The 22008-nt window shown below is 24.0% G+C and overlaps 3 protein-coding genes and 3 non-coding genes across 6 annotated transcripts in view; 1 reads left to right on the top strand and 5 right to left on the bottom strand.

Moving 5' to 3' along the window:
* PmUG01_03032100 overlaps positions 1 to 2002 on the bottom strand; it is a 3995-nt gene extending 1993 nt beyond the window's left edge. The window contains exon 1 of the ribosomal RNA XR_003751929.1: positions 1 to 2002. This exon is cut by the window's left edge and continues 1993 nt beyond it. This is a non-coding gene — a ribosomal RNA (rRNA).
* Positions 2003 to 3284: 1282 nt separating this feature from the next.
* Positions 3285 to 3441, bottom strand: PmUG01_03032000. The gene has a single exon (XR_003751928.1). It is a non-coding gene; the product is annotated as an rRNA (ribosomal RNA).
* Positions 3442 to 4282: 841 nt separating this feature from the next.
* On the bottom strand, positions 4283 to 6439 carry PmUG01_03031900. Its single transcript, XR_003751927.1, has one exon. It is a non-coding gene; the product is annotated as an rRNA (ribosomal RNA).
* Positions 6440 to 11273: 4834 nt separating this feature from the next.
* Positions 11274 to 12139, bottom strand: PmUG01_03031800 (conserved Plasmodium protein, unknown function; the record flags this gene model as incomplete). The annotated part of the gene is made up of 4 exons (XM_029003061.1): positions 11274 to 11445; positions 11592 to 11624; positions 11834 to 11877; positions 12089 to 12139. 4 exons carry the CDS (start codon positions 12137 to 12139, stop codon positions 11274 to 11276), a joined length of 300 nt encoding a protein of 99 aa, XP_028859532.1.
* Positions 12140 to 17199: 5060 nt separating this feature from the next.
* Positions 17200 to 20109, top strand: PmUG01_03031700 (conserved Plasmodium protein, unknown function; the record flags this gene model as incomplete). The annotated part of the gene is made up of 2 exons (XM_029003060.1): positions 17200 to 17336; positions 17829 to 20109. The coding sequence occupies 2 exons, from the start codon at positions 17200 to 17202 to the stop codon at positions 20107 to 20109; spliced, it is 2418 nt and encodes an 805-aa protein (XP_028859531.1).
* A 660-nt stretch (positions 20110 to 20769) lies between these two features.
* On the bottom strand, positions 20770 to 21790 carry PmUG01_03031600 (mago nashi protein homologue, putative; the record flags this gene model as incomplete). The annotated part of the gene is made up of 4 exons (XM_029003059.1): positions 20770 to 20784; positions 21001 to 21278; positions 21484 to 21602; positions 21756 to 21790. 4 exons carry the CDS (start codon positions 21788 to 21790, stop codon positions 20770 to 20772), a joined length of 447 nt encoding a protein of 148 aa, XP_028859530.1.
* Between the last annotated feature and the right edge of the window lie 218 nt (positions 21791 to 22008).

Here is a 22008-nt window from a genome sequence, read left to right as displayed (position 1 = left end):
CGAACCTCTTCTCCAAGTAAATTGATTCCAAGGTTTACTATAAAGGTAAAGTGCAAAGAAAACGCACCCCGAGCGTAAGACCTATGTAAAGGAGTTCATTTATATATATGTTACCATCTTTATTACACTCAAAATATTATCGGCACAGGAATATCAACCTGTTTCCCTTTTGAGACGGAGATGTCTTGTATATTTCTTACAAAATACACTCCCCATATAAACACTTTTCAGCTATCCCTTAGGAGCGGCTAACTCTTGTACAATCACAGTTGACAAGAAACCCTTCTCCACTTCAGTCTTCAAAGTTCTCATTTGAATAGTTGCTACTTCCACCAAGATCTGCACTAGGGATATGTTCCATGAAAACTCACGTATTTCACTTCTATACAAAACCCCACGATTTTCTACTCATAAAAGGATTCTAAAAAAAAAAAATAAAGAAAACTTTATTTTCCTTTTACTTTAAAAAACTTCCTTTTATGGCCTGGTATCGGTAATCCGCTTTAGCGCCATCCATTTTCAGGGCTAGTTCATTCGGTAGGTGAGTTGTTACACACTCCTTAGCGGATTTCGACTTCCATGACCACCGTCCTACTGTCATTATGAACCAACACCTTTTATGGGATCTCATGAGCGAATATTTAGGCACCTTATCCAAGCGTTAGGAGCATCCCTCATCGCCAGTTCTGCTTACCAAAAATGGCCCACTTGGAGTTATTTTATTTAAAATAAAAATATAAGTGAACAAAATACAAAAAAGTTATTTTATCCTTTTTACCTATTGGGAGTTTGAGAATAGGTCAAGGAAAACGATTTCCCTGATTCCTCTAATCATTATCTCTACCTGGTAAAATTATATTAGTCAACTCCAGCGATCCTGAGAGATATTTCGAAAATAACCAGCTAATAGGCTTTTCGATTAGTCTTTCGCCCCTAAACGTGATTGAAATGAACGATTTGCACGTCAGTATCAATTCGATCCTCCATCAGACTTTCGTCTGACTTCAATCTCACCACGCTTAGTTCAAAGCCTCTCGGGTCCTACCAAATATGCTCTTACTCAATAAAGCTTAATTGCTTACCGGTATTGTATGCATTCAATGAAAATTACTTTTCATTCAATTCTACAATAAAATAATAATATTACATTAATTTCGCATAAAATTATATATTATAAAAATAACATATTTTTTGATTAATATATCTTTATCACTTATACTCGCACATTTGCTAGACTCCTTGGTCCGTGTTTCAAGACGAGTGGGTTAAAAAAGTACTGTTTAGAAACAACTTAAAAAATAAGAATAAAAATTCTTACAATATTCAATTTCCTCAGCAATATAAATAATTATTAATATTAAAAAATATTTATAAAACCATATTTTTTAACCATTAGTGGAAAAAAAAGAAAGATAAAAAATAAATTTATATTCATTTTTCATCAAATAGTTTTATCTTAATTATCCAATATCACTGATGCTTCTTTTAATAAAGAAGAAAAATAACCCAAAAAAGAACTATTTTTCCTCCTTAATTTTTTCCTTTTTTAATCCGTTCCATCTTAACGATTTCAGGTACTATTTAATTGCTCATTCCTGAGTACTATTTCATCTTTCCCTCACGGTACTTGTTTGCTATCGGTCTCCTACACATATTTAGCCTTATGTGAAATGTATCACACACATTTGTGCTCCAATCTCAAAGAACACGACTCTACATGAAATAATCTATTGAAAAAATAATAAATATAAACTATGGGCCTTTCACCCTCTTTGGAGGAGCATTCCTGCTCACTTCGCTTATATTTATTAAAAATAACAATAGAATTACTTCAAAAACATGACAATTCCCATAAAAGGCTTATAACCTTTATAAGGGATTTTCCTATTTGAGCTTATCCTTATTCACTCGCCGTTACTAAAGGAATCATTGTTATTTTCTTTTCTTCCGCTTAATTATATGCTTAAATTCAGCGGATTTGCCCTCCTAACATAAATTTAATTTTCTTTTGATATTCTTTAAAAATTATTTATAAAACTTACACATTGTCCCTTGATATGAGAGAGCATGAAGCATCTCATGTATAATTCTTTATATACTGTGAATGCCACAATGTTGTATTAAGATTTCCAAGGGAATAAATAAGCTGTATATATTGCTTAAAAAGCAAAAACAAATTTTTATAATAATTATTCCTTTTTTAACATTCAAAACTTAAACTTTATACATACATAATATTATAAAATTATAATATATTTTTCTTCTATATATATATATATTTAATAATATATATATAATACTGACTATTCAAAAAATATACCCATTTTATAAATCTGCATATATAACTTTATTTATAATAGATTTTAAAATATTATTAAATTGTGCTCCTTTTCTTCTGAAATAAATTTTTTAATGAGCTTATTTTTTATATGTATTCTTTCTTGTCTTCTCTCTTTTTATTTCTGCAATTACAAAATTATTTAATTTTTTTACTTTTCACTAAAACCTCAAAAATACACCCAAACGCATCAATAAAAAATTATATATATATAAATATAAAATAACCGCAAAAACAGAATATAATATAAATTTGAAAAAAAATTACGGAAATTATATATATATAATTTATTATATAATAAAATATATTATATAACATTATATATACTTAAAAAACGTATATAAATATATATATATAATTAAAAACTAATGCAAAATAATTTCCATGAATTTTTATATAAACCAAATATAAAAAGAATACAACTAAAAATACAGCCTATAAAATTTATATTTAAAGAAAAGTTAAAATATTATAATTAAAACTTTCTGTACTAATTACTATATAGCTATAATACTAAAAATATTCCTATAATATTTTATTATCTTCATTCAATTTTACTTTTTGATTCCTTCTTTTACAATTTTAAAAATTAATTTCAAAAATGTTATCTTATCGTTAGACTCGTTAAATATATATTATTTACTAAAAAGTAAAAATATATTAGGGAAATATCTTATTAATAATTTCTACTTCTTATAAAGCTACGACCTTTTTATATTTAAAAAGGGAACTTAAAAATAGAAAAAATTAATAAAATTGTGGTCTGATAAAATAAAAGGTTTCAAAAATAAGTTTAACCAAAAACACACAATAATAATATTCTAATTACCTATCATATTTTTTTATATCTTTTTTCTATTTCTGTATTAGCATATAATAATTAAACAATGCTAAAACAAAATAAGTTTTGAATGCGAAAAGTCCGAATATCCGAAAATAATAAAAAATATTATGAAGGAGTACCATTATTTCATTAAGAAATTGGTGTAGCTTACATTCAGCATTCTGATGATTCACAGTCACTGCAATTTTCATTGCATATCGCATTTTGCTGCGGCCTTCATCGCTGTAGGAACCAAGACATCCATCGTTAAGACTGTGCAAAAAAAATTTAAGTTATTTCTTTATTGAAATTACTTAAATTTAATATTTTAAAAATTAATAAATTTAGATAAAAAAAATATTGCTTTATATTTAAATAACCCCCTTTAAAAAAAGTATTATAAAAATATATTAAAAATTTAAATTTATATTTACATTACTAAGCATTATCTATTTTATTTAATAAATAATTATATAATAATAAATAATATATATATAATTTTTATTAAAATATTTTTATCTTTTTTATAATAATGTCATAAACAAAAATAACATTTATAAAAAGATTTTAAATAATTATAAAAAATTTAATACATATTTTTGTAACCAATTACACACATTAAAAATATATCAAAAATTCTACATTTTATATTAAATTAAATAATATATAAATTAATATTATATATTTTATTATTTTATATAATAATACTAGAAGAAACTAATTATTAGTTAAATTCTTATATATAAATTCTAAAAATATTGCTTTTCAAAATTTATATAATATAACAATATACAATATTATATAGATATATTATATATATTTATATAAAATTATATATTTAACATATAATTAATATATAACTAACTTTATTTTGTATAATGTAAAAATTTTATAAATTAATATTATAAAAATTGATTTATTAAAACTATTCAAAATAATTTTATTTTCAAAAAAATAATAAATAATTAAACTCAATTGAAAAATATAAAGAGAAGAATTTTAAATTTTCTAATTACATTTAATGTTTTACAAATGAATTTAAATTATTTATTGTATTTTTTGTGAGATGAGAACAAAATTATTTTTATTAAAAATTTATTTTTTCTATTATTTTAAAAATATTATGATCCTTCCGCAGGTTCACCTACGGAAACCTTGTTACGACTTCTCCTTCCTTTAAAAGATAGGATTTACGATTTTTCCAGAAAAAAGAATAAAAACCCTTTTTCCTTGTCCAAACAATTCATCATATCTTTCAATCGGTAGGAGCGACGGGCGGTGTGTACAAAGGGCAGGGACGTAGTCAGCACAATCTGATGAATCATGCTTACTAGGCATTCCTCGTTCAAGATTAATAATTGCAATAATCTATCCCCATCACGATATGTATTGAAAAAGATTACCTACACTTTTCAGTGGAGGAAAACTATATATTCTTTGCATGCATACATATAGAAATACATATAACATAACAAGATATATATTTTTAAATACTCGTTATACATATCAGTGTAGCACGCGTGCAGCCTAGTTCATCTAAGGACATCACAGACCTGTTGTTGCCTTAAACTTCCTTGTGTTAGACACACATCGTTCCTCTAAGAAGCTTTACAATTAAGCAAATACATTCTTATGCGAAAAAAGAAAAAGAATAAATATGCATAATTAAGAAAAAAAGGGAAAAGAACGTTTTTATTAAAAAAAACATTCTAATATTTTAATCAAAATTAGCACAATTTATCTATATTCTAATTTCACTTAAGAATATAGTGTATTTACCGCTAATTAGCAGGTTAAGATCTCGTTCGTTATCGGAATTAACCAGACAAATCATATTCACGAACTAAAAACGGCCATGCATCACCATCCAAGAAATCAAGAAAGAGCTATTAATCTGTCAATCCTACTCTTGTCTTAAACTAGTGAGTTTCCCCGTGTTGAGTCAAATTAAGCCGCAAGCTCCACGCCTGGTGGTGCCCTTCCGTCAATTCTTTTAACTTTCTCGCTTGCGCGAATACTCGCCCCAGAACCCAAAGACTTTGATTTCTCATAAGGTACTGAAGGAAGCTATCTAAAAGAAACACTCATATATATGAATGTCTCTTTTATTTTTTACTCTATCATCCAACACCTAGTCGGCATAGTTTATGGTTAAGATTACGACGGTATCTGATCGTCTTCACTCCCTTAACTTTCGTTCTTGATTAATGGAAGTATTTTAGGCAAATGCTTTCGCAGTTGCTTGTCTCCAGAAAATCTAAGAATTTCACCTCTGACATCTGAATACAAATGCCCCCAAGCTACTCCTATTAATCGTAACTAAGCCAAAATAAGAAAAAAGAACAAAATTCTGACTTGTTCAATTTTGTTATTCCATGCTGTAGTATTCAAACACAGAAACTGTTTTAACTGTTTGCTTTGAACACTCTAATTTACTCAAAGTAACAAAATTCCCATGCATAAAAAATTATACAAAAGAATTTTAAAAAGAATCATTTTTATAATAAGAACGCATATATATATTAATAAAACAAAATGTAACAGAAAAAATATAACGCTTGGCGTTTATTCTTAACGTACAACTTTGTTATAAATATACAAAGCATTACTTAAAATATTGATTCCTTGAAATTCAACTACGAGCGTTTTAACTGCAACAATTTTAATATACGCTATTGGAGCTGGAATTACCGCGGCTGCTGGCACCAGACTTGCCCTCCAATTGCCTTCTGGGAAGGTTTTAAATTCCCATCATTCCAATTGCAAAACCAAAATTTGGCCTTGCATTGTTATTTCTTGTCACTACCTCTCTTCTTTAGAATTGGGTAATTTACGCGCCTGCTGCCTTCCTTAGATGTGGTAGCTATTTCTCAGGCTCCCTCTCCGGAATCGAACTCTAATTCCCCGTTACCCGTCATAGCCATGTTAGGCCAATACCCTAACATCAAAAGCTGATAGGTCAGAAACTCGATTGATACACACTAAATAAATCGAAATTTATTATGTGTTACTTCTTTGTTATAATTCCTTAAGTTAATAAACTTTTCTCTTATAAGGCTTAACAAATACATACTCAAAAAACATAAAGAATTAAGAGTATTAAAGCAAGTATTAGCTACAGCTTTTCCGTAGTTATCCTTATAAAAAAAATGTCAAGTAGACTATAACTGTTTTAATGAGCCGTTCGCAGTTTCTACATATAAAATATGCATATACTTTCACTTGCATGGCTTAATCTTTGAGACAAGCATATGACTACTGGCAAGATCAACCAGGTTACTTATATAATAATATTATAAAAACAAAACATAAATTCACTAAAATCAATGATAATATCATAACTTAAATGTTATAAAAAATGGCTTAAATACAATAAATATATAACGCACATATTGCAAAATAATCGTAGTATTTCTACTACAATTAAACACAAACAGTATATATATATATAATAAACAATTTTTTTAATGTGCAATAATATTTATTGCTATAACCGAAATTTTAATATTTAACAATATGATACATATTATTTTTTTTTATTTATGAATTTATGCTTTTTTTATAATAATTATATTTAATTGATTTATTTTTTTATTGAATATATATAATATTGTTTATAATATATCTATAAAATAAATAGATATAATTTATAAACAAGAATGTCTATATATTATTGATGTTTTATATATAATAATATGTTACTGTATTTTTATATATTACAGAATTATGACTTATTTATTATAATTCTGTTATTTGTATACGATTCGTATCTATAAGTTTTGCAATTAAAAAAAATGTAAAAATATGAGTAGTAGTATATATATATATGTAAATACTATTATTGTGAGTTCCATAAGACATGATAGAATTGTATAAAATCGTAAATAACTATAATAGTAAAATTATAAATAAAGAAAATTAATAAATAATTTCACTATTATATCTTAATTATGAATTTTAAATTCTATTTTATGTATTATAAAACAAATAAATATAACATATATATAATATAGCTATACTTTTTATAACTTACACATTTTATATTGCATTTATATGATACATTAAGGATGATATATAATTAATTATTCTTATAGAATACAATATTAGCAGATTATCAATTTTACTTAATACAATAAATTTTCTGTTATTTTTATTATATTATTTTGACATTAATTTTGATGCATTGAAATTTTTCATCTTTATGAAGAAAATTTCTCAATAGCATGGTCTATATAATCATTTTACATTACATTTATTCAATTTCTAAATTAGATTGTATATACTTTTTTCTTTACAAATCAATAAAGAGACATTTATATTTAAAATTTCTTTTGTCTTAAAAATTAGTAAATAGAAATGAGATAACTATGAATTTTATTTAACAACGGTTAAATAATATGAAAAGTTCGATAGCAAGAATGGAATAATTATTTTATTTTTATTATTTTTATATAGCAACAAAGATAATTAAATATATAAAAATTATACATGAAATAACCATAATACAAATATAATGATGTATGTCGCGTTGTATACTTATTTTACTAGTTATATATTTTTATTTTAATGAATATACACTCCTGCACTTCGAAAAAAAATAAATTTAATATTTTTAATTGTCTTACTTTGAAATTTCTTTTATTAAATTTCTGACATAGAAATGTAATGATTAAAAAATACTAAATATACATTTTTTATATATATGTTACCATTTAATTATATGTCATGGATATATTATTATATAATAATTAAGACTTTCTATTTTACTTTATTTTGCATAATTATAAAAATAAAAAGTACATAAAAAAAATGAAAAAATATTATACATGATGCATATGTGAAAAAACAGGTGTATAAAATAAAGCAAATATGAAGAAACATACATAAATAAATAAAAAGTTATGTAATTTTATATTATGTAATTATTATATTTGTGCAATTGTATTAATGGTATTTAATTAACATAAAGAATAATTAATTTTTTTTCAATTATGGCATTATAATGTAATATTTTGTTTTATTACTATAAAGATAAGCAAATATAAAAATATACAAAAATATGAAAACATTTAAAAATTATAAAAGTAAAACTATTAAAATTATAAATATAGTAGAATAAACTGTTTTTTAAGCAGCATTATTATTCATTACATAAATATGAAATTATACGTAATTAAACAAAAGGATATTGTGCTAATGTAATTATTTTATATTTGTTTTATAATAATCTTGTAAAACATTATAAAAGCTTTGAAAACTATTATAATAAATAATGTACAACAATATTATAGAATATATAATAACTATTTTTTATGAATAGTAAAAAAATATATGTATAAATATATATAATGGAATAATTTGTATATATGGAATGTAAAGCACAAAACAGAAATAATATATATAACTTTATAAAATTTAATATTTGTAACGATAAAAATAATACATTTAAAAAATTAATTTATAAATCATTTATATATAATTTTTGAATGTTTTTATAAATTTAATGAATAAAAAATATGAAGATACCTCTATACATAATATATAACGCAAAATTGGATATACAATAATAACATATATGACAAATTATATATTATTTTTAAATGATATTTTATAATAAAATTGATAAGTTCATTTATTATAATATAATATATAGTAAAACTATTTCATAAAATTATCGTATTATTTATAAATAATGTTTACTTGTAAAATTTTAAAATGCAAAATTATTTTGCTATTTATAATTTCTTTTTAAAATTAACTATGTTAAAAAGTGATTTTTACTGATATATAAAATATATAAATAAAATAATATTGTTTTTTTTGTTGTTAATAATTATAAATTACTTTTTGCAATTATAACATTCATAAATTATTAATAAAATACTTAAAATATTTTTTAAAATTATAATCAAAAAAATAACTTAACATTTATAAGAAATTTAATTGCAAAATTTAAAATGTGTTTAAAATTTTTTATTTGAAAATCACACATTCAGTTTCTTTTTAAAACTTTATAAATTACTAATAAAAATGAGTAAATTTTCTTAAAATTAAATAATGATTAAAAAATTGTTTTTTTAAAATGCTTTTTTTGAGATATTCAATTATTAATCCAATTATTTTATTATTCTTAATTTAACATTTATTAATATATAAAGTATTCTCAAAATTATATAAAAAAAATATGCTCAAAAAATTTTTTAAAAAATTTTTGAAAATTTATTTTTAAAATTTTAATTTTGAGAAAAAAAAATAAACTAGTTACGCCCAGATTACCTGCGGGATCAAAAATCCCCAACGTTATATGTTTATTTCTATTATGTTTTTTTTTATGCCTATTTATGTAAATCAATAAAAATTTTTGTATTGCTAAAAATACTGTCAAAAGTTTGTTCACTATATACATACTACGCGAACATTTATGGATGTGCTTTATGTAGTATGCATATAATCATTAATAGTTAAAAACCAATTAATATATTTAAAAATAGCTATTCGCATGCATAATAGAAATATATTTCATATTGAGCACTTCCGAATTAGGTGCACATATATATTACGTATATATATATAATAATGTTTACTGCTGTATATAATACGATTGAAGTGTATCAACTGTATTATATAAAAATATTTAAGATAAAAATTTTTTTTTTATTACTAACTATAAATATTAGCTAATTTTTTTTTTTTAATAACCTATATATTTATACATTTTTTTTTTATTTTTATATATATTAATATATACATTTATGTTGCTTGATAACTATTTATTTAAATTATCTGTAATTTTGTTATATTACTAAACTTTTTTTTTTTTTTTCTAGCGTAACTTCCAGGACAAATATACGCTATTTATAATTTATACATATATGATATGGATGCTATATTTTAATAAAAAAACAAAAATAAACAATTATATAACATGTAGAAATTTTTTATTTTGAAATGTACCATTTTTTTTAGCTCCTGCTGAAAGTGCTATATGCATGATTTGGAGGCAGTGCATACATATATATCTGTATATACATACATTTACAAATTCCATAGCGCAAATAATACATAAATTCACTAATAAAATTATATACTTTTCATAAATATTGTACTTTTATGCTATTCTTTAATAGAAAAAATGTTATCGTATAAACTCAAATCTTTAACCATCACATCTCCTAAATAATATTAGTGCATAATTTGTTTTACTTGCATTAAAGACAAAAATTATCATTGTACATACCTTTATTTCATACATTGGTTATTGCGTTTTAAATGCTTCTATTTTATTATGTACACCTCGACGCCGTGATTATATTAAATTATATTATATATTATAATATAGTATATCAAAATTAGCCATTTTTCTTTAAAACACATTTGTATGTAGTACATACAAAAATACATTCACATATATGTATAAATATACAAATATATATGCACTTAAATATGTAACAAATATATCAAATCCTTTAAAATTAAATAAAAGAAAGTTCATCAAAACATATTTCAGATACGTATAATACTGTTATTTTTATTGTTGCAGAAAAATAAATAACGCTTACAATAATTTTATCATAGCTCTTTTATTAAAAATAATTTATATTTGTACTGTTCTTATATTATTATTAACATTTTTCAGTATTTAAAAAAAAAAAAAAAAATTGTCAAAATTTTTTCCCACGTACATCATATTATGAGCATCTTAATAATTGCTCTTCAGGGGTATCACTCGAAAAATATATTCTTATTAATGTACACATACTTATTCATACGAAATTTCATCCATATATTCATACGCCATTAGATTCATGTATACATACGCTATTCCAGTCATGTATTCATACGCTATTCCAGTCATGTATTCATACGCCATTCCATTTATGCATTCATACGCTATTCCATCTTTAATTTACACGCTTATATATACACATATATCATACATAATTAAGGACCCTCATCGAAGGGGTATGTTCATTTGGCAATAAAGAAAAATGAACAAAAACAATAAAATCTTTCAAAAACATATAATTAAATGACTCTAAAGTAATGGATCTACAAAATAATCATTCTTCGCAAAAATAGTTAATATTTCCTTTCCTTTGTTTTCCTTCTTAATTATGAATTTATTCCTTTACTCGATTTTTTCTTTCTTCGCTCCTTTTTATTTGTATAATAATATAATGCTTCTCCGTATCTATTAAACACTGTAGTAATCAAATTACCTGACCTATCCCTTGTCCTTATTTCGTATGTTTCAGAATCTCCCCATGGTTCTGGTGTGTCTAGTCTGTAAAAAGAAACATATGAAAAATAATTTTGTAGCCTAACACAACAAATATTCAACATATACATGTTAACTATTATTCACTGGCCTTCCTCAATCTTTATATTAGCAAGAAAAAAAAAAAAAACTTGCCTTAGCTCATTTTTTACCTTAAGATACGTCCGTTTAATTCACTGGAACTTCTATATAAAAAAAAAAAAAAAAAAAATTATTCATAAAAAGATGAACATACGATCTTTCACATATTTAATATGAAGATGCAAATTTTTTTTTTTTTTTTTTTTCCTTTATGAACATATCATTAAAACTTCATTAAGACATAAGCTGAAAACATATATATTCGTATTCATTGTATCGTTTTCATAAAAATAATATGCTTTCATTCTTATACTTATTTTGATTTAATGGAAAAGAATTGTCCTTTGCCCTTTCATTCTATAAATGTAAAACACAAACATATAATGTTGTTTTACTAAACTACACGAATAACACACGCTTCTTAGCACAGCACACTACTATAAATAAATTAGCACTAACCACATGCTCACATACAAATATACATATGAATACACAATCACATATATATGTACATATAAACATATGAAATTAATAAAATGAAAAAATCTGTCCTCCCGTTCATACTTACGTATACCACTACCCATATTAAAGAAAAAATAAAATATTTCATTGAACTCATTCTTCTAGATAACATTACTTGGACAGTGTGTCCAACACTTGTTAAATGGATATCAAAAAATGATATAAAATTCAATTTCTAAAATTATGAGATAAAATCAATTTTTTTTTTTTACTTGTTCATTTAATTAAAATACCTCAATTGATTTTTCACTTACATATGACTTTTCGTACATACACCAATATATAATTTTATATTTATAAAAAATGAATGCTCTAAAAATAATTTTTCTCTTATAATTTCCAAAAAATATTCATAGAATTAATTTATCCCAAATATAAATTTATAAGTAAATGTATTTAGTTTTTTTTTTTTTTTTTTTTTTTTTTTTTTATTAATCTATTTCTCATTTTTTGGCACCAAATTGTTGCAAATGTACAACATTTATAAAATGGGGAAAATAAATAAAAAATTAAATGCGCAAATTTATTTATTATATTTAAATGTTTATTTCTGAAATCAAGAGCTCCTAAATTCACACACACTAATTTATATCTATGCAAGTGCAAAAGTTGTAAATATGTGTAAATGATACACACATTTTTTTCGATATACATAAAAATAATCTTTGTACTAAAAAAGCGAACACTAAAATATTTTGTTCGAAACTCGATAAAGAAAAACGCTCTTTCTAAATGCTTTCTCAAGTTATTATTTTCTCTTAATACATTTTTTCCAAATTTTCCATTTTTTTTCTTTTCCCTCTCCCACCTATTTCCTTGAATAGTACAATTATATTATTATAATTCATAAAAATCATCAGAAAAGCTCTTATTGTCCTTACTAATTAAAGCAATTATATGTTATTTAACCAAAAATAAATACTATGTAAATTACACATTTGTGCAAAATTAAAACATATTATATACCAAAATATTAGAAAAGTATACATTCTTATTCTTTGTAAAAAAAAAAAAAAAAAAATTATAATGCACTTTTAAAAAAAAAAAAAAATTAGCCTATATCTAAAATGTTTTTTAACAACACTATTATTAATATAAATTACGCAATGATTACCTATTTCTTACGATCCACTTTGTCCAATTTTTTTTTTTTTTTTTAATATAATTTTCACCCACAACGAAAGAAAAAATTAAAAAGAATGAATTAAACCTATTTTTTTCTTTTTAAAAACTACCATTAGATAATTATTTTGACTTGCGAATTTTCGTTAATGTTCATTTAATGACAGTTCATTTTATTTATAAATTTTCCTTTTTTTTTTTTTCATGTTGTTTCTTTTGCTTCTTACTTCTATGATCAACGAAAAATTACCACTCCACATTTTGTAACACACATACTGAATTCTTCAAGAAGATATATACTATATTTTACACTTATAAACAACATTTTTTAATTAATAAAAAATTTGTCAAAAAATAAATACGCAAAAATAATTCATTTTATATTTTACCCTCCTATAGCTAAAGTACTTAGGGAGCGAAAATTTTTAACAGAACTATAGTATTAAATCTTTTATCGCAATTTCCCATGATGCTATTACACATATTAAATAACTACAATAACATGTAAACAAAATATGCTAAAATTTGCAAAGTTAGTAAATGTCCTACAAATAATTTACATATTTTTTATGAAAAAAAAAGCAAAAGCGATATCTCTTGGTACATGCGTAAAAATAAATAATCTCAGCAACAAAACAACACTACTGTTAATACACACAATGTTGAACAAATTAACTAAAAAATCAAGCATTCAAATGTAAATATATAAATATACATATACCAACATAATATTTAGTTGATGAAAAATAGTTCTTTCCTTTTACACCTAAATTATAAAAAATTAAAAATTTATATTATAACTCCTATGTATGCAGTATACATACAAATGTAAACACAATTTTCCATGGAAAAAGAAGTTTTTTCAAAAGAAATAAATATTTTATACTGTGATACATGGATGTAAGGAAAGGTCTCTATATATCTACACATACGAATTGAAGTTTTAAACCACGGCGTAAACAGGGCGCTATGATTCATATGTACATATATACATACTAGTACACATATATATACATACAAGTACGCACATATATATGTACAAATACACAAGTGTAAATACTCAAACAAATTCACCTTTTTCTTACCTTTATTCTTCCCATACGAAGAATTTATTTCTTTTATATAGAATAAAAATAAAAGTTTACATTTTCCACAAATACGCATGATACATCCTTTTCAACACCAAAAAATGTGTATCTGCACACAAACATGTACACGTATTTTAATTTATTTATACATTTTTTATGTTCATTAATATTCTGTACAATTATCAAATAAATATGTTTTTATTTATTCCCTTTTTGTCGGAAAAATTGCGTCATTAACTACTTTTTTTGTTTTATTTATTTTTTTTTTTTTTCCTCATTTTCTAAAACCTCATAATATTACAAAATATTTTATTACATTTCTTTTTGAGAAAATTTTTTTTTTTTATAAAATATATACATTCTTTTATATGTTTATAAAAAAAAGTACACGTGCTTATATTTCATTTGTTTGTCTTATTTCTTTTTTTTTTTTTTAATTCATTTTATGTTTTAATTTTATAAAGGTTGCATGGAAGGTAGACAGAAAAAGGGGTTACTAAAGATATAACGTTCGTATGCTCAAATAACTGAAGTGCTCCAAAAAAATAAAAATCTATTAAAATTCCTATGTTACTGTTATATGTTGAAGAGTGAAAAAATATTTTTCCATTATTTCTATATGTTACTTTTTTTTAAAAAGAAGAAAAAAAATTCTTCAATAAAAATATTAAAATGTTAACAGTCCTATAGTTACTTTTGTTGTAGTATTTTATATATGTTTACGAATATTTAACTCAAAGGGGGAAAAAAAAAAAAGTTCGAATAACATAAGCAGAAAGAAAAAAAATAACAATAACAACAATAATTCTTATCTACGTAACGAAATAAATGAAAAATTCTATATATTAAAATATAGTAATAAAGTAAAATAGTGAACACACTATGAAAAAAAGTACAGTAAAAGAAAAAAACTCAATTAAAATAAAAAAACACTCTTCTAAAATATATGATGTATGATCCTTGTACTGTTACATATATTAGGAATTCTTCTGTTTCTTCACATTATCATCATCTTATTCATTAATTAATTGTATTTAACATAAAGAAAAAAAAAAAAAAAAAAAGCTTTCTTCCCATTTGTTACACATTTTTTTTTCTATTACTAACATGTTAAAGCTCTGAAGGAACCATCCACGCAACTTACTATGGCGCTACAAATGTCCGATATAAAATTGGACAAAGTATTCAAACACCCAACAATTGGATTCCTCATATTTTTAAAACACTAAATATATTATTTATTAAAAATTAAGTATAATATAATAAAATATATTATGATGAAATATAATAAAGTATAAAATAATACAATAAAATAAAACTTTTCTTATTTTATAAAATAAAAAAAAATTTTATCTTAAATACCTTAACTGTAAAATTACTGTATAAACAATATTTATTAACATAAAGTCATAATAACATGAAGAACCAATTTTATTTTATAGCAATTTAAGATAAACTACATTTAAGTTTTTATTTTATTTTTTTAAAGAAGAAATGTAAATATATGTATATTCATACATTCATATAGATATCAAACATTTACATTAAAAAATTGTTGTAATTAACGCTTATATATTAATTTTTTTTTTCTTTTTATACATGGGTCTTTTAAGTTCTAAAAAAAAAAAAAAAAAAAAAAAAAAGCGGAAAAAAATAGCTATTATAACGAATAATACTAAATATTTATGAACTTATCAAAGCGTAAAATTTTTACATCTCTATATAATAACACAAAATAATACCTTCGAGCATCTCAGTCCTTTTTGGATGCTCAATATATTAATAAAAGAATATTTTGAATCACAAAAAAAAAAAAAGAAAAAACGCCCAAATATTTAAAAAAACAGTTTACCAAACAACGCCTTTTACATCATTTAAAATATTATAAAATAGTAAACAAAGTCAATAATTCTACCAAATATTATATGGGAATGTATTTATACCCATTATTTGAGCAAAAGTTTTTCCAAAAATAAAAAAGAAATCCTTCAAAACAAAAATGAACACATTTTAATTCATATTTTAGTACTATATGTAAATAGGATTCTTTGCAAAAACAACAAAAAAACAACACAAAACATAACAAAACAAAACAAAAAGGAGGGAATATTTAAAAATTAAACATTCCAGATAAAGTATCTTCATACATGTGCAACAGTTCTTCATGGTTGTTTTTTCGTACAACTGTTATTTTTACACCCACCAAATATATATATACTCATATATATACGTTTGGATGCCATAAAAAAAAAAAAAAAAAAAAAGGAATCGTTTAAATTGTTAATCGCTAAAGTTTAGTTACTAAGCAGAAGCAGTAATGTAGATGGTAGCAGAAAAAACTTTTTCCAATTTTTCTCATGATTTCTATACATGTACATTCTTAAAATTCTTGTGTAACCTTTTAATTGCAATTTTTTTATAATTTGTTTATTTTGTCATTCCATTATACATTATTATAATATATATATATTTTTTTTTTTTTTTCTACTGCGTTCTTGTTCGTCTGCTCATTTGATTGTTGTTTAAAGATCATTTTTTTCTCTTTTTTTTTTGAAAATGTTAAAGTAATTTACAAAAAAAAACAAAATAAACATTTATGAAGAAACATAAAAAAAGATACAAAAAAAGTACCATAAAAAGGAGCATAAAAAGAAGCAAAAAAAAAGGAGCAACGTATTTTCATTTTACCCATCACATTTATTTTAAACTTTCACAAACTATTATTTTGAGTGCTAAATATGTAATAATAAAATGTTTAAAAAAATACAAGTTGAAAAATTTTTTTTAGGAATAAATATATTTTTTCATTTCCCTTCTTTCTTTATAAATATAAAAAGTTCATTATAAAAATGATTAAGTTTTAAAGTATAATTTTATAGTTAAAAGCAAATATAACAAAAAAACGACAAAAAAATAAAAACCTAAATTATACAATTAATAAGAAATGATGCAAGTAATAACAGCTGATAAAATAGGCTTATTAAAATATATACAATGCAGGACAAAGAGTTCTGTTATTCAACAGGAACTCCACCCTCATTTGAGTAGAACAGTTAACAACATGACGTGGTCTGGAGGATATGGGTAATGAAAGTATATTATATAAATATGTAAATATAAATGTATGTATCTACCACTTATGCATGTATCTACCACTTATGCATGTATCATTATTTCATGTATCTATAATTTATTTTTGTATCTACAACTTATGCTTATACCTACTACTTATGCATGTATCTACAACGGATGTTTGTATGTACAACTTATGTTTGTATGTACAACTTATGTTTGTATGTACAACTTATGTCTGAATGTACAACTTATGTTTGTATGTACAACTTATGTTTGTATGTATAACTTATACATGTACCTACTACTTACGCATGGATCCACTACTTATGCATGGATCCACTACTTATGCATGGATCTACTACTTATATATGTATCCACACACATATTTATGTATTTTTGTACGCATTTTACTCTCTTAAAACAAAGCATAGAACGAAAATGCAAACCAATTTTTATGCTCTTTTTCCATTATCCCTACATTTTGTTTTTTTTTTTCAACAGAGGATATGAAGAATCAGAAATAACTCTATGTAGAACGAATGGACTAGTTGAAAGCTTTGAATTTTATGAGAAAGAAGAAAGTCCCTATATTAGTGATACGTGCTCCTTATCATTTTTAAGCTGTAATAACTGTATTTATACAAGGATGCTGAACCATCATCATAGTATAATATATGATGATTTATTTAATAAAGACAAAGAAAAGTACAAAAATTACTCAAATATTATGCCTTTATATACGTGTGCCAAAATAATAAAAAATGGTATATATAAAGACTATCTATTAAATGATAGACTTTTAGTTACAGTAAGTAATAGCGGACATGTAAATGTGTTGAAATGGGGAAATGGCGATAAGTTTAAATATCTTTTAAATAATAAAGACGAAATAAAATACCAAAATGATAAGGACAAAAGAATTCAAGTTTACTTGAAAAATTATAAGAATGATATACTGGACAATATTCAATTTAAACAAATTGACGAAAAGGATAGTACAAATATAATTATTAGAAAAAATGAGTATGCAAATATTAACATTGAAGATATATGTAAAGAATATCATTATAATAATATGATATCAAAAGAAAACATAATACAATCTTATATTTTAAGTAATCCAGTTGATGCATCTTGTGTTAATGAATTATTAACAAATCGACTAGCTATCGGTGGTTATAAAAATTGCTTAAAGGTATTTGATTTATTTTCTGGTACTTATTTATGGAAATCTAGAAATTTAGGAATAAGTTTATTAAATATAAATTGTGAAACACTTATAAAATCTATAAATTTTCTCAATGATATAAATGTTAATGTATTAGCAGCTGCAACATATGATCAAAAAATTATACTTTATGATATGAGATGCCAAAATAAACCTGTTTATATTTATGATCATTATAAGACTAAAAATGTTAGCAAAAGTAAATTCAACTATTTTGATCATAATTATTCGGAGAGTGATCTTGTTTTCACATCCATATGTAATAACCCTCATATATATACAGAAGAACAGTATAACAGTACCATGGGTGTACACGTTACTACTAATGTTAACAAAAAAAATCAAGATGATAACACAATAGTAGCAAACGGACAAACTACAAATCTCATACAAGAAGAAACGAAAAACTCTTCAATAATAAATGAAGTACATAACGTAGAGCATTTCCCCAGTTCTGCGGAAGGACAGATATTCGCTAAATTTAACATACAGGAGTTACAGTCAAGGAACATGAAAATTTTTGACAACATTCGAAAAGGGAAAGAACCACTACCAAAAGAAGAACCAGCAGTAGGAACAGTAGCAGCAGAAGCAGAGGTGAACGCACAGGTAGATACAACCTTACGAAATGCAAAAAGAAGAAAAACGGACACAACACTTTTAAACATTGACCCCAAGGAAAACCTTCCAAATCGACTTCTTACTCCCCTTCATATTAAAAAAGAAGAGAACTGTAAAAATTATCTAATAAAAAAATTTGCTTATAGAGACAGTCAGAATATGTTTGTTTCAGATAATTATGGCAATGTATACAAATTTGAAATTTTAACTGGAGATAAATTATTAAATTATATTTATATGAAAAAGTGCTCACATGAAAACGTTGCGTATGAAAAAGAGGGGGACTGGGAAAAAAAAAAGGATGATTATTTAATAAAAAATAAAGAACAATTATACAAATTTTACAAAGAATATCAAAAAAATAATAAAACTCACATGAGAAATGATTTACCTGTTATGTGGGCTAAAGATAATTTCGATCAATTTTTAATTACATTTATTAAAAAATTTAAAATTCATAATGGAGCCATATCGTCTTTAAGTTTACATAAGGGAAAAAACTTACTTTGCTCAGCAAGTTACGACAGATTTATAAGCATATTAAATATAGAAAAAGGAGAAATTATTAAACGGGTACATGTTGGGCATGTACTAACTAGCTGTTTGTTGCATTCGAAATTTATTCTTGAAAATGAACATCAAATGGAGCAAGAACAGCATACAGAAGCTGCTCCTTCGTTATATTTAACCGATTCCTCCATCGAGACGTGCGATTATTTAGGTGAATACAGAAGGGTGAACAATGGAAATTCCAAAATGGACACATCTGTTGGTAGCCAGTCGTCTAATGAGGAGGACGAGGAAGAATATGCGGCATATGACGATGAGGATGAAGAAGAAGAGGATGAGAAAAATGAAAATGAAGAAGAAGAGGATGAGGAAGAAGAGGATGAGGAAGAAGAGGATGAGGAAGAAGAGGATGAGGAAGAATAGGATGAGAATGAAGAGGATGATGAAGAATAGGATGAGAATGAAGCGGATAAAGAAATTAAGAAAGATGAAGATTCGGATGAAGAAGCTCAGGAAGAGGAAGACGAAATTGAAGATGAAGACGACAACGAGGATGAAAAAGATGTGGAAGGGAAAGAACAAAAGATTGTATTATACAACAAATGCGCAAACCGTAATTGTCAAAATTACGGATACAACCCACAAGTTCCAATTTTGTATAATATTACAAAAAATAATTTCCATATAAGTTATATATCGAAAAAGATTAATATATTAATTTTTTCATTTTTTGATTTTTTTTTTTTTATATCAGTAAAATCGTTCAATATGCGCAAAGTAAAATTTTTTTTTAAATTATATTTATATTAACATATACTGTACATTTATAGACATTTTGTTTGTTCTATACGTATAGCAATGCCCCTTTTACTTAATACTGAGCAGTATTCCTTTTGATTAAAATTTTCAATTTTTAGTCTTTTGCTATGTTCCATAATTTTTTTTTTTTTTTATCATTTTGCTTTGAAATTTGCTTGTTTTTAATTTTTGTTATGTGATATTTTTTTTAAAAGAAAAAATGAAAAAAAATTTCTACAATTGCACAATTCTATATTTTTATTGACACCCGAAACTTGAACATTATTACACAGGTTTTATCTGAAAAAAAAAAAAAAAAAAAACCCGAACGCTTACATGTACTTACGCGAGTTTTACTGTATTAAAAAGTGTGTAAGTGAAAATACTAGTATGTCGTGTACTAACATATATAATTATACAAGTATGTATGTATGTATGTATGTATGTAGAAATATATTCACATGTACGTACAGACAGATAGCGCGAAAAACCCAGTTCATCGAATAAACGAATTACCCTAAAATGTAAACATATGAGGGAAAACAAAAAGCATTTTAGATCTTGCACTAGATAGTAAAAGACTCTTAATCCCTCTGGGTCACTGCATTGTTTTACGTCTGACAGTGAACCAATTTTTGACGTTGTAAAATAATACTCATTTCCATCTAAATATATTTCTAGTTCTTGTTTTCCAATTTTATCTGGTACAGGCCATAATTTATCACTTTCTTTACATATTTCTGATTCTTCAATTATACGCTTCAATTCGTTTAATACTGACTTGCTTACATAAGCTAAAAAATTGAAAGTAATAATAACTGGGATGAATGCATATCATTTGTAGGGGCACTCACACTTAAGTTCACGGGTATTTACGTATTTATGCATTTGGGTACTCATTTATTTAAGCATTTCTGTATTTATGTATGTTTATATAATAAGCACATGGGGGCGCGTGCTCAACCTGCCATACACATCTACATATATATCGGGGCTAACCTTCTTTTCTGATAATTTTATCATTCTTGTAATTTGAGTTATTCGCATATCTTAGTCTTCCCTTGGAATTAAATTCAAACTCAAGAAACTCATGCCCAAACTTTCCTTCATGTCCAACACTGAAAAATAGTTATACAAAAAGAGATCAGGTAAGGTTCACAATAAATAACGATATGATGAAGGGCAAAAAAAAAAAAAAAAGAAAAGAAAAATATTATGGGTTTAATACTCAGAAATGTGTTATACTGTTTTTCTTTTTTTTTTTTTTTTACTAATATCTAAACGAAAATTTATTCTTTTTAGACATTTCCTTAATAACACAGTATTCACACAAATACAGCTACACTAAACATGTATCATGAATATAAAATTCTACATCCAGATTTTATAACTTCTTTATAATATATTATTTTCAATATTGTTTCAAATTTTACTTTTTTTATAGTTCATATATTTCTATTTAATATTTTGTTAATATATTATATAAAGCTAAATTTTAAAAAAAGAAAAAAGCAAAATGTACAT

This window comes from Plasmodium malariae (assembly GCF_900090045.1).
Source record: "Plasmodium malariae genome assembly, chromosome: 3".
Lineage (NCBI taxonomy): Eukaryota > Apicomplexa > Aconoidasida > Haemosporida > Plasmodiidae > Plasmodium > Plasmodium malariae.
The sequence above is the reverse complement of the archived record's forward strand: the minus strand, read 5'-3'. Positions and strand labels throughout refer to the sequence as shown.